General features: G+C 44.2%; 1 protein-coding gene across 1 annotated transcript in view; it reads left to right on the top strand.

Annotated features, from left to right (window-relative positions):
- The window catches only part of CLIP4 (CAP-Gly domain containing linker protein family member 4), a 66180-nt gene that overhangs the window by 28992 nt on the left and 22686 nt on the right, over window positions 1-14502 (top strand). Inside the window, 8 exon segments of the mRNA XM_040430621.1 lie at window positions 1149-1158; window positions 1161-1181; window positions 1184-1383; window positions 6372-6507; window positions 8481-8622; window positions 10724-10800; window positions 13227-13355; window positions 13702-13839. Coding sequence (XP_040286555.1) covers window positions 1149-1158; window positions 1161-1181; window positions 1184-1383; window positions 6372-6507; window positions 8481-8622; window positions 10724-10800; window positions 13227-13355; window positions 13702-13839 — 853 coding nt within the window.

Genomic DNA, 14502 nt, shown 5'->3' with positions numbered 1-14502 from the left:
AGCTGTCTTACATTGAGACCTTTTTCTACGACTGAAACAGGCGTAGAAAATGGTAAATAACATGATGCTAGCGGCCCGTCCCCTTCCCCACTCAGGCCATGCCCACTTTTTCAATACCTGGCGTGAGCGGGGAGAAGTCGCAGATTGCGATGCAACTAAGCGTTGCACCGCAAACTACGCTTGAAATCCGCCTGATTTAGGCATATTTCAGCATGATAAATGACCCCCTATATTGTCAGCTGCCAGAGGGGGGAAGGAGACGGCACAGATTAGCAGTATAATGTAACGTGGGCATGCTTCCTCACTTTTTCTATGGTCTCTGCTTGCCGTCAGTGAACAGGAACATTCTTGTTCCGAATCCCCCTGACCTTGGTCTGCTCAGAGCAGAGGGTGCGCAACAATGTGGAGTCCAAGGCATGACTGAGATTTTTTTATAAGTGCTTGCACAGATATAAGGTAACGCGTCCGCCGTTCAAAGCAGAAATATGCCAGAATGGATTTTTATCCTCTCAATGTGAACAATGCATTTCCAGTCTATTCAACAGCAAGCAGAGATTTTGAAAATGATACATTAAAAATCAAAATACTGCTGGAATGTCCAACATTTTTGCTTGCTGGCAATGAATCGCCGCATTCTTACTGTCCAACCCCTTGATTTTCTGTTACTAAAAGCTAGAGGCTATATAAAGCAAACTACGTAATAGCTCACTGATCCGCTCGCTGCTTCCCGGGCCCCTCACCGCTCCTGTGTCCATGCCTCCAGTGATGTCCTACTGAAACTCCCACAAATTGCTAGCACTGGGGTCCCAGTCCTCCCATCTGCACCGTGCTGCTCCATTCAAAGTCTATGGTGCTGGTTTAAAAAGCAGAGCGGTGGCAGATACTTTGAGCCAATACACCCCTTTAAAATCAAGACAGGTTTTGGTCTTTAGGATGTAAATCTGAATCTTCCTATTCACTGGCAGCAAGCAGAGACATTGAGAATTAGAACAGAAGATATATTAGAAAATAGCAGAGCCTTTTGTTGTATGATGTTCAAGCTTATTCGCATGGACGATCTGCATGGTTTCCTGCTTGTGTGTGGAAGTTTGTACAGAGCCCAGTATGTCCATGTCCCCCCAGTCACAGAGCTTTGTGTCTCTCTGCAGGATGACAGAGGCGTGTCCCAGCAGATGTGGTTCCTGACCGGTGGATATGCCCCTGGAGATGGCTGATGCGGCTGCTGTAGCAAAGGAGATCAAACAGATCCTGCTGGACGCCATGCCTCTGTTGTGTGATCTCTCCCAGATCTCCCTCCCTAACTACGACAACGTACCGGGAAATGTGTCGCTCCAGTCATCTGGTCTGAAGCTGGGAGACCGAGTGCTGATAGCCGGGAAGAAGGTAGGGTATGTACAGTCACTGGCGGCCGACACTGCTGGCAGTGCTGTTGTGCCCCTGGTCATAGTCATTTAACCACTTGATGGCAAGAGTGTTAGAGGATTTCCAGTCTTGTCTACCACCAGTAAACAAAAAAAATCACTGTTTAATAATCAGTGCAACAGTTTTCAAGATCATTGCTAGCTGTAAGCCAGTGGAAACATTTTTGTTTTCTAAAAAACTGCACAGACTGAGTACTTATCACTGCTGAGGCTTTGTTACAGACGCATCCGTTTTAGTTCCAATTTTTTTCAAGCTAAACACGTCAGCTGCACAAACCTTCCTCCTGTCCTGATAGTCGGTGGCAGTGTATCAATCTAGAATCTGAGCTGTTTAGCTTATAGGTTATAGACTGGATGCAGTTGTAACAAAGCCTCAGCCGTCAGAAGTTTTAGGCCTGTACTGGTTTTCAAGCTCTGGGTGGTAAATAAGAATCCCCCTACTTGCACTAGCTGCAAATTGTGAAGAATTGAAAGAAAATATATTATACGGTTGCAAAACTTTCACTAAACAGTGATTGCATTCACCTGAAGGACATTATATTTTACCTGACTTCATGTTTCCAAGACCCCTGTTTGAATGTATCGGTGGTCCCACATGTACAATGCCGCTTTAGTCAGTGTGTAAGGGGCTGATGAAATGCTGTTATAGGCGCTTTTCATCAGTTTCATAGACAGTGAATAGAGTGGTAGTGCTCACGTGGGACCACCGCTTCATTCAGAAGGAGGTTTACGAGATCTGTGAACGGTGAAGGTCCCATCCGTTTGGACCCCCAGCGATCATACATTTATCACCTGTGGATTTACCTCCTGTAGATAGGCAATACACTTTAAAAAAAAATATGCCAGCACTTCTTCCCATCATCTCATCCTTTCCTTTTTGGTTCTATTTACTTTCAAATTACAATTAAAATTGAGAAAAGTGTAAAGAAATCTCGCTGTGTCCCAGGAGCTCAGCCAGGTCCCCCCACCTGCTCCTCGCTGTCCTGTCCCTCGACTAGATGCAGCAGAAGCCTTCCCGCACTGCCTTCAAGTAAAACTGATAGATTTTTAAAGGGGTCGTGCACCTTTGGAGGGGTTTTGGCAGCTACCCAGGCAGACGTGCAATAGGAAGCATACCTTCTTGTTTCCTGGTGTTGGCTCCCTGGATGTAAGCTTCCTGTTTGACGCTGCCATGTTGGCTCCCTGGATGTAAGCTTCCTGTTTGACGCTGCCATGTTGGCTCCCTGGATGTAAGCTTCCTGTTTGACGCTGCCATGTCGGCTCCCTGGATGTAAGCTTCCTGTTTGACGCTGCCATGTTGGCTCCCTGGATGTAAGCTTCCTGTTTGACGCTGCCATGTTGGCTCCCTGGATGTAAGCTTCCTGTTTGACGCTGCCATGTTGGCTCCCTGGATGTAAGCTTCCTGTTTGACGCTGCCATGTTGGCTCCCTGGATGTAAGCTTCCTGTTTGACGCTGCCATGTTGGCTCCCTGGATGTAAGCTTCCTGTTTGACGCTGCCAAAGCCAATCTCTGGTTGCAGCGGTGACCTGCTCCCCTTGCGTCATGACAGATGGTCACAGAAGATTGCTGCTGCAGCAGAGTAAAAACAGAAAGTTTACATCCAGGGAGCCTAGTGGCACACCCGGGGAGTGAAGGCGCTGGGAGCCAGGTTAATATGGTTCCCTTCACATGCCCGCCCAAGTTGGGCAACCCCTTTAAGCTCTTTCTGCTCTGTTTTCTGTTACCCAGCTGAAAATGGGACAGATCAGCACAACACTAGTAACCTGTCTCAGACAGACAAACAGCGGTAGCACGATCACCTCGGACCAGTCCTACTAACTTCAATTCTACGTGAATAGCACATCTGGGCTCGCACCGGAGATGTTAATTTCTGTACTGCCTCCTGTTTCCTGCATACAGACACTACAGTGATATGGAGAAGATGTCTTTATGTATTTCTCAGTATTCTGAAGCAAAAGGAAGCTGGAAACTGAGGGGGACGTGCTGGGGTACTTTTGTATCTAGCGCCTTTCCACCATGCTGTCCACCTGATTGGTTGCTCTAGAGATTCTTCTCTACGTCTCCCTCATGGGCCCCGGTAGATCAGCTCTGCAGTATAGCCCCGGGGTCCCCTTGTTTTTACCATAGTGGCAGCAGGCGAGGGCGTAGCCATATTTATTGCGCTTTGTATCTCTTCTGATTCCCTGGTGCATCCATTACACTTTACGATCCGCTTCTCGGTGACTGATGTGTTTTGCCAATCTTGGAGCAGTTAACGTGTCAGATGTGACGCACAGATTATAGCTGGATTCATGCATCCACTGTCGAGGCAATTAGAGCAGATGATGATTGAAACCTGACTAATTGGTCCAGTAAGCGCCGCACAAAGATTGGTTCATCTTGCAGTGTGACAGGCGACCAGCAGGGGGCTCCCTTGTCATTCAGATGTATTTGTATGGCTCGCAGTGAGCCTACAGTTTTGCAGCTATAATTATTTTTTTTTTCAGTTTTTTCCTCCCTCCTGACGTGTCTGTTTTAGTAAATACTTGAGATCCCCAAAAAAAAAAAAAAATTTGAAGTAGGTTTTCTTAGAACTCTGCTTTGGGAATTTAATAATAAATTGATTTCTGAGGGGCACCATTCACCCATTTATTCTTATATTTCCAAGAGGAATAACAGAGGAGCACACAGTGCAGAATTGCTGTACCATAGCAGTGATGGCTCACCTCCGGCACTCCAGCTGTGGTGAAACTACGACTCCCAGCATGCTCCATTCATTTCTATGGAGTTTTGAGAACAGCCAAGCAAGTGTGTATCTTGGGGGTTGTAGTTTTACCAGATCTGGAGTGCCGGAGGTTAGCCATCACAGCCATAGGGGAATGCAAGTATTTACTAAAAGAAACATCCTTTTTAACCCCTTGGACACATTAACTGTACATTTATAGAGCTGGTGCTATGTTTTTAATGGCAGTAGCGTGAATGTACGGTGCGGGCACAGGAGCTGTAGATCATAGCGGACGCTCTGCTGCAACGGCTGGGATCATGAAACTCAAATCCCAACGGTTTAACCCCTCATATGCTGCAGTCAGTAGCAACTATGGCATTAAGCAGTTAGGGTCCATTCACAGTGGCATTAAGCAGTTAGGGATCCGCAATACACCCGGCCGGCACCCCCCATAGAACTGCCTATTCTTGTCCGCAATTGCGGACAAGAATAGGACATGTTCTATTTTTTTGCAGGTTCGGGGTCGCGCTCTGAAGATGCGGAGAGCGCATAGTGTGCTCTCCGCATCTCTTCCGGCCCCATAGAGAATTAATGGGTCCGCACCCGTTCCCGATATTGCGGAACGGATGCTGACCCATTTGCAGACGTGTGAATGGAGCCTTAGACAGAACTTTCTAATGGACTTTGTATTTAAATTCTTCACCATTTTCAAGATCTTTGCTTGCTGTCGGTAAATCAATGGGTTTTTGAAAACCTGTACAGCCATACTACTTCTCACAGCTGAGGGTTTGCTACCATTGTATCCAGTCTCTGCAATCTACAGTGAGATAAGAGCATCCGTTGCACAAATCTGTGTCCTATTTTGTTAGTGTATCAGTGCAGGTAAACTGGATGCTGCTTAATTCACACAGGATTGTCTAGGCTGGATGCAACTGTAACAAACCCTCAGCTGTGAACAAAAAAAATAATATTAGGCTTGTATAGGATTTTCAGCCTCTGTATTAACTACAATCTTCCCGCTCACTGTCAGCAGGCAGAGATCGGAGAGAGCTGATTCAGAGGTTATTAGTAGGATGCAGAAAATGAGGCGTTATATCTGGGTTCCTCCGTAATCCCCCCCGTCTGCTGCTTCGTACTCTTGATCTGAGGCTCGTATCTGGACCACGTGGCCCGTGTTTCTTTTAGCTTTAATAATCTTGAGCCCCATAATGCAGCCATTTGGCAGCTCAGTCCCTGCGTATGTGCGATGGCCGCGCGGCCCGCCCTTTCCATATGGCTCACAGTTCTCATCCTACGAAACAATCAGGGACTGCCGCTGGTGCCAGCTGTCCTTGTTTTCTGGGACAGTGGGTTAAGGGGTGTAATTACCCGCTCTCTTCATGTAATGAGGGTCATTGAAAGGAAAGCGACATTTCCTGTATTTATTTGTGACTTTTTCTTAAAGACGACCCGTCACCTCTCCCGATGTGTCTGTTTTAGTAACTACTTGATTTCCCATGTAATAACAATTCTGGAGCCTCAATTCTTATGACTCCTCTGTTACCCCTTCTGGAATTTATGAATGAATTGCAATTGCTAGCAGTTTGAAATGAAGGTCCAGCTGGTTGTTACCAGTTGGGGACGTGTCCCTGAGGGAGATGATGGGATAGTGTCAGACTGTGCAGGGACACCCCCACCGCCCAACTGGTAACACCCAGCTGGACATTCATTGTAGACTGCTAGTAATTCATACATAACTTCTAGAAGGAATAATAAAGGAACGGCACATCATAGAGTCCAGATCTTCGGGTATATAGCCCGGTTATGGGACCTGTAGTCATCGGAGGTTCACTTTAACGTATGGAGAAATGCCACTAAATCAAAATGTTATCCCCTTCCAAACCGCATAACGTTTTGGTATTTTTTTCATCTCCCCAGTCTGGAACTTTTCTATGTTCGCATCTGGGCAGCAATATTGAGTCTTTTGTTTTTTGGGGCATGTTGTAGTTACTTGTAACACATAAAGGTGCGGCAGCTACCTAAAGCCCTTGATTCTCTGTTATGTAAGGGGGCAGGAGGGGGTTAAATATATATTGGCAAGGCGTACATAGAAATCTGTGATTGACCTCCGGTCTCTGGCGTCCTTGACAGATCATTACATTGGAGCACTTGCTAATGGAAGCCCCTGTGGTGAGGGGTCCGATAAGTTTGGTTTTCTCTTGCTTCCTTGTTAAATTCCTTACATTTGACTTCTGTCACTTTGTAGGTCGGCACGTTAAGGTACTGCGGACCCACTCGGTTCGCTACGGGCCAGTGGGCCGGGATAGAGATGGAAGAAGCGGACGGGAAGAATGATGGCAGCGTGGGTGGAGTCCAGTATTTTAAGTGTTCTCCTAAACATGGTACGAGTGTGTGTATTATGTTATAGATCACGCCAGTGATTGTAGAGCCGGCGTCAGCAGACAGGAAGACTTCCCCTCAGACCTGCATGAGATAAATGGAGTGCTTAGCAGCAATACGTGTCTGTTATTATCCTGTATTTTTGAATTATAAGATGCGTTTTTTAGCAAGAAAAAAATCTTGCTAAAAAGTGCCTGCATCTTGCAGTTCGCCATTAGGGTGGTCTGGCAGTACTAGACCTCCTGACTGCTTCCTTAAAGGCTATGTAAACCTTTGGGGGCATTTTTTATTTATTATTGCATTGTACTTATTTTGAGCTAAAAATCATTTTTTCAATTAGTTTTTATAAAAATTTTGAATCCTTTTCTCTGTACAGCCTTGAGATTTTCTAGGAGCAGGCTCTGTATTTTTGCTGTTTCCATCAGGCAGCTCAGCTGACGGCTCCTTACCTCTGATCTCTGATCTCTGACCTCCTAAACACTCATTATAGCTCAATTCTTATCTTACTGATAAGAATGTGGCTTAAATACGGTAAGTGCTTGGACTTTTTAGTAAGGGCTCATGCACATGGAAAACAGCAGGTCCGCAATATGCGGGCAGAGGCCGTGTGCACCCCACATCACGGATGCGGAAATCCGGAAGGTCGGTGCGGAACGGAGGCATGGAACCCCACAGAAGCACTACGGAGCGCTTCCGTGGGGTTTCTCTCCGTGCCTCCGCACCGCAAAAAATGAGTGCATGTTCTATTTTTTTGGCGGTGTAAACGCATCACGGACCCATTCAAGTTGAATGGGTCTGGATCCGTCGTGGCGGCCGCAAGGATGGTGCCCGTGCATTAGGGACTGCAAATTGCGGTCCCCAATGCATGGAACGGCAGGACAACGGCCGTGTGCATGAGCCCTGATTTAGAGATCAGGTTTATTAGATGAACGGCACAAAGTGAAAGTAAAAAGTACGATTCACACAGCTAGACAGTTAACCCTTTGTGACACAACAGCTGAATATTTTTAATAAATTCTAATAAAATGCAGTCATAACAAAAAAATTGCCCCCGAAGGGGTACATAGCCTTTACTGATCCGGCAGAGCACTCTTATGGCTGTGCGTCTGCACACTTCTCTTTTTCCTGCCTGACATTGATCTATGTGATCAGTTCAGGCAGGAGAAGAGGCTGAACGATCATTACATGGAGGGGACTGTTAGGAACACAACCCTCTCCATCTTGAAGGTCTCCGCACTGCAGTTAGGCTACTTTCACACTGGCGTTTCTGGGTCCGCTTGTGAGATCCGTTTCAAGGATCTCGCAAGCGGCCCAAAACGGATCAGTCCAGCCCCAATGCATTTCGAATGGATAAGGATCCGTTCAGAAGGCATCAGTTTGGCTCCGTTCTGCCTCTATTCCGCTCTGGAGGCTGCTTGCAGCGTTTTGATGTCCGCCTGACGATGCAGAGCCAAACGGATCCCTCCTGACTTAGACTTTTTTTTAAAGAATAATGCAAACGGATCCGTTCTGAACGGATACAACGTTTGCATTATCAGTGCGGATCCGTCTGTGCAGATACAAGACGGATCCGCAACGAACGCAGGTGTGAAAGTAGCCTTAAGGAGAAAAAGAGATCTGATTAAACTGCAGCTGAGGGTGTGATGATGTCACAAGTGTGAGGGGCCAAACCAGGAACAGTACCGTGGATAGGCACATTTAATGAGGGGACCGCGTTCGCCATTGCAATGTAACAGTGGTCAGCAGATGACACACTAAGGTTAACTAGAGCTGACCAAAACTATTAACCCCCTCTACACTAGACCCCAAAGTTAGTGACCTTGACCCCTCCACTTCATTAAACCACCAGAGAAGGTTGACAAAGTAGAAAATATTGCTTTTATAATTTTCTGTTGTCTAAACCTGGGGTGAGTCTTAGTAACCTTAGTATATTATGTTCTCTTGTAAGAAAAAGCATTAATGTATCTCCAATCAGGTATCTTTGCGCCACTGTCCAAGGTAAGACGAGCAAACGAGCCAATGAAGACATTTATCAGACACTCATCTAGCAAGACAACCGGTTCTATCAAATCTACTAAGATCGACCTGAGCCGAGTTACATCAAAAATTAACACCGGTTAGTTATGGTGTATAAAACTTACATTTCATAAAATATGAGGGTCTGCCTAGAATTTATGAGAGTTTACATATAGAATTAATCTGCACAGTCAATGTATGTACATGAATACTTTATTTATTCTGTACTAATCCTGGATTATACTCCAAAGCTGCACTCACTATTCTGCTGGTGCAGTCACTGTGTACATACATTACTTATCCTGTACTGATCCTGAGTTACATCCTGTATTATACTCCAGAGCTGCACTCACTATTCTGCTGGTGGAGTCACTGTGTACATACATTACATTACTTATCCTGTACTGATCCTGAGTTACATCCTGTATTATACCCCAGAGCTGCACTTAATATTCTGCTGGTGGAGTCACTGTGTACATACATTACATTACTTATCCTGTACTGATCCTGAGTTACATCCTGTATTATACTCCAGAGCTGCACTCACTATTCTGCTGGTGCAGTCACTGTGTACATACATTACATTACTTATCCTGTACTGATCCTGAGTTACATCCTGTATTATACTCCAGAGCTGCACTCACTATTCTGCTGGTGCAGTCACTGTGTACATACATTACTTATCCTGTACTGATCCTGAGTTACATCCTGTATTATACTCCAGAGCTGCACTCACTATTCTGCTGGTGGAGTCACTGTGTACATACATTACATTACTTATCCTGTACTGATCCTGAGTTACATCCTGTATTATACCCCAGAGCTGCACTCACTATTCTGCTGGTGCAGTCACTGTGTACATACATTACATTACTTATCCTGTACTGATCCTGAGTTACATCCTGTATTATACTCCAGAGCTGCACTCACTATTCTGCTGGTGCAGTCACTGTGTACATACATTACATTACTTATCCTGTACTGATCCTGAGTTACATCCTGTATTATACTCCAGAGCTGCACTCACTATTCTGCTGGTGCAGTCACTGTGTACATACATTACATTACTTATCCTGTACTGATCCTGAGTTACATCCTGTATTATACCCCAGAGCTGCACTCACTATTCTGCTGGTGCAGTCACTGTGTACATACATTACATTACTTATCCTGTACTGATCCTGAGTTACATCCTGTATTATACTCCAGAGCTGCACTCACTATTCTGCTGGTGCAGTCACTGTGTACATACATTACATTACTTATCCTGTACTGATCCTGAGTTACATCCTGTATTATACTCCAGAGCTGCACTCACTATTCTGCTGGTGCAGTCACTGTGTACATACATTACATTACTTATCCTGTACTGATCCTGAGTTACATCCTGTATTATACTCCAGAGCTGCACTCACTATTCTGCTGGTGCAGTCACTGTGTACATACATTACATTACTTATCCTGTACTGATCCTGAGTTACATCCTGTATTATACTCCAGAGCTGCACTCACTATTCTGCTGGTGCAGTCACTGTGTACATACATTACTTGTCCTGTACTGATCCTGAGTTACATCCTGTATTATACACCAGAGCTGCACTCACTATTCTGCTGGATCAGTCACTGTGTACATACATTACATTACTTATCCTGTACTGATCCTGAGTTACATCCTGTAATATACTCCAGAGCTGCACTCACTATTCTGCTGGTGCAGTCGCTGTGTACATACATTACATTACTTATCCTGTACTGATCCTGAGTTACATCCTGTATTATACTCCAGAGCTGCACTCACTATTCTGTTGCCGGAGTCACTGTGTACATACATTATATTACTTATACTGTACTGATTCTGAGTTACATTCTGCATTATACTCCAGAGCTGCACTCTTCTGCAGCTTCAGAGCTTAAATCTCCCAGTGTTTCTTGCTTGTTCAGTCCCTGCACAGAGCTTGTTGTTGTGATCATTTGCACCAGACACTGTTCATTTGTTTGGTGCAGAGAAGAATCACTATCCTGCACATTATTGGAGCTCAGCAAAGCTGGTAGGAGTGTAATAGAATGCTTGCTGACTGTTTCCAATAGCAATTGTGATTGACTGTCTTTGGTCGATCACTTTTAATTTAGTCCAAACATTGACAGTGTCCTATAGAAATATGTACATGAGCTTGTAATACTTTTTCCTCATTCTCCTGACAGGCTGCCTCCCTTCAAGAAAAGCTCGACATTTATCCAAAGCAACGACGAGTCCATGAATTCTTCGTCCTCTAAGAAAGGTGATAACACCATCCATTTGTACAGAATAAGAGAGACAATCTTAAAATAGACACAGACCTCGGGGGATTAGGTGTAATTCCATCTCCGACACCAGTCATTCTCATGAAGGCAGCAGATGAAAGCTGCTGTCAGCCGTGCATTACCTCCGCTGCCTCCACCTATGACGAATATTTTCCATCACCTCTGCTTCTTTCCTCTGCACCTTCATTCTCTGTCCCATCTGTTTGACCAGAAACCTACACTGCATGTTGATAATCCCAGATCAGTGGATGCACCTGTTCATCTATGGCTGGGGAAGGGTTAAATACATCTGAGGGCATAGTTTCACTGTGTTCTCCCTAATATTCAGAAATTAGAATAAGCTGCATGATCTCTAGTGTATATATATTAGTTATAAATTGTGTGTTTTTATCTGTATTAGGGCGCATTCACACGTCCGTATGTGTTTTGTGGTCCGCAAATTACAGATCCGCAAAACACGGCTACCGACCACGGTGCAACTGTCCGCATTCGCCTCCGTACAGTATTAGAATGTATGGGCTCTGATGAGCCGAAGTTAGTTATTCACAAAGTCGCGTGAATCAACTACCGAAGTTATTCAACCATGTCACGCACGACTTTGTGAATAACTAACTTCGGCTCATCGGAGCACATACATTCTAATACTGAACGGAGATGTCTCTCCGTACAGTATTATTCCGAAGTTTTAAACGCAGCGACTTCTGATGAAGCTCGCTTCGCTCAACACTAATTACTATAGGAGCCGCCGGGGCTCACAAAGGTCATCAGGGCAGCCATTGGTATCTGTCAGGCCCTGCATGAGGCTTGGACTAATATGTTGCCTGTCAGTGCAATGCTGACAGGCAATGATGCATTAAAATAGTATGGATTTTAAGCCACTTTAGAAGAAAGCAGATGTATAACTAAAGGCTATGTAGACCTTTGGGGTAAAAAAAAAAATTATTATTGCGTTTTACTCATTTTGAGCTAAAAATAATTTTTTCAATTGGTCTTTATTAAAAATATGGAATCATTTTTTTCTATACAGAGCTGAGATGTTCTATTAGCAGGATGTGTATTTTCTCTTTTTCCGTCATCTAGGGGAGCTGACGGGCTCCTTATCTCTGCTCTCTCACATTATAAACACTCATTATAGCTCAGCTCTTATCTTACTGATAAGAATGTGGCTTAAATAAGTGTTTATGACCTCTCAGTAGTTTAGAGATAAGGGTTATTAGATGACCGGCACAAAGGGAAATTAGCAGTCACACAGTTTAAAAAACTGTTAACCCTTTGTGACAGAACAGCTCAATATTTTGAATAAAGAGCAATTGAATTGAAAATATGATTTTCAGCCACAAATGAGTAAAATGCGATCATTAACAAAAACTGTCTCCGAGGGTGTACATAGCCTTTAAATGTAAAAATGTTTACCACAAAAAAGTAAACTTTTTTTGATAAATCTATTTTTTATTTTTTTAAGAATAGTTCATCCTTAAAAAAAATATGTATTTTGGTACGGCCGCCATGGTGACATCCCAAAGAGTGGAGTTAACTGTTTATACATCATCACATAAATAAAATGGCGGATTTTCTGGGTTTTTTTTTTTTCCACCCAAAAAATATATAAAATCATGGCCGTAAATATGTACTCCAAAATGGTACGGATGAAAATGATAGATTGCCCCTCAAAAATAAAACAGCCCTCATACAGCAGTGTTAATGGAGTTGTTTCCTCTTGGAAGGAGGCAAAATGAAGGTCTTTTTTTCCCCCCCCATAAATCGTGTGTGTTTTTTTGCAAAATTATGAAAATGTAAAAAAATAAATACTGTACATATCTGTCATATTCATGTTTGTACTGAGCCATAAAAGTTTAAATATTTGCTGTAAATGGCCCAAAAAAACCTTGCTAGAATAGTAGATTTTGAATTTATTCTAACTTTACCGTATTTTACGTTAATAAATGATATGTGCCATGAAATGGTGCCACAGTAGAATTCCAAGGGTCAGCCTTGAATTTCTGGCGAGTAGTTTTCCGATGGAGAAATCTGCCATGTGAACATCTGTTTAGCATCAGCATCCTGTAATATAATCATTCATGAAGGCAGCTCTAGTTTTGTAACGTATTTCTTTTACCTTTCCCTATCTTCCGTTCTGGGCTGTGGTCACATGACCACGTCCATGCAGCGCTTTCTTATTTCCTGTTACGTCCATATGTGTATGTATCTTGAGTATGTGTGGGTGTAAAGGCGTACATACCATAGAGGCAGCCCATACAGCTGCTGAAGGGGCTTGGAGGAGGGGGTGGCATGAGAAGAGGCTAAGTTCAGCCTTGCAGATATATTTTTGCATTGTGTGGTGTCTCAGACCCCACTTCATTCGTTGCTTTGTCTGGAACTTTGTATATTTCATTCCACTTTGCAGCATTCTACATCAGATACAGCAGTTTTTCTTCAAGCTCATTCTCCTCCTCATCGTCATCCTCCTCCTTTGTTGAGACCAAGCCGCCCCTCCCCAGTCATTGCCGGCCCCGGTCCTCTACATTAAAGACTGGTAATGCTATGAGTCCAGTCTATCGCTGTGTTGTGTGACTCCAGAGCTTCCTGCTCCTGCACAGAAATCTCCTGGTTGCACTTCAGTCCACACTTCAGCTTCTATGTCGCCAGTTAATGTTCACGGTGAAGCTGTGGTTTTAGTCACGTCACATATTGTGCTGTGGAGATCCATTTTAAGAAATTTCCAAATCACTTTTTTTATCACTATTTAATCACGTTTTGTATTGGTGCACTATTATGGTAAAATATCATAGTGGTGTGGTGACTTTTCACACCTCATTCTTACACTCCCCTTCATGTGTGTCCCTTCTTCTTCCAGTTTATTACATTGACTCTCTTCACAGGTCTTCAGCCGCCTGTGTTATCCTCTAGGGGTAGCCTAACCTCCGAGCAGACGGAATTCCAGCCTGGTGACCGGGTTCTTGTGGTCGGTCAGAGACTTGGCACTATAAGATTTTATGGCAAAACAAGCTTTGCACCAGGTAAGTCATGCAATCCACCTTGTCCTTATAATAGATGTTTTGGATGTGCTCTTGGATTGTAACGCTTCATTAAAGGAAGTTTAAAGGGGTTTTCCAGGTAGGTGGGTGTCCAACACCTGACACCCCTGCTGATCAGCTGTTTGAGGAGGCTGTGTCACTCCAGTGAGTGCTGCAGCTTACTGAGAACAGCGCCATACATTGAATAGTGGCTGTGCTTAGTATTGGAGCCCAGACCCAGTCACTTGAATGGGTCTCAGCTGCGCCCAGGTCATGTGACTGATGAGCATGATCTAATGGGCTTGGATGAGACCATGGTGCTCATCGGAAGTGATTGGCGGGGGGTGCTGGTTGTCGGACCCTCGCCGATTTGATATTGATGACCTACCCTGATGGTTATACCATCTTATAAAGATCTGAGCTATCTGTGACAGACCAGTGGCTAGAGTTAAGCTGCCTGACAACCATATATTTGGGGTTGATGATAAAAGTTGCACTGTAGTCTTACTGTAGTAACCAGTATGTCTGACATCACTTTTCTGTCTCTAAGCAGTATTGGTACTGTGCTGGCTGCAGAAAAGGGACAGCCGCCATGTGGCAATCACGTCACATAAGTAACTGTTGCAGTCTGTGATGTTAAAGCAGAGTTTCAGAAGAAATACAGAA

Source organism: Bufo bufo, chromosome 4, assembly GCF_905171765.1.
Source record: "Bufo bufo chromosome 4, aBufBuf1.1, whole genome shotgun sequence".
Taxonomy (NCBI): Eukaryota; Metazoa; Chordata; class Amphibia; order Anura; family Bufonidae; genus Bufo; species Bufo bufo.
This window is presented reverse-complemented; position numbering and strand designations above follow the sequence as displayed.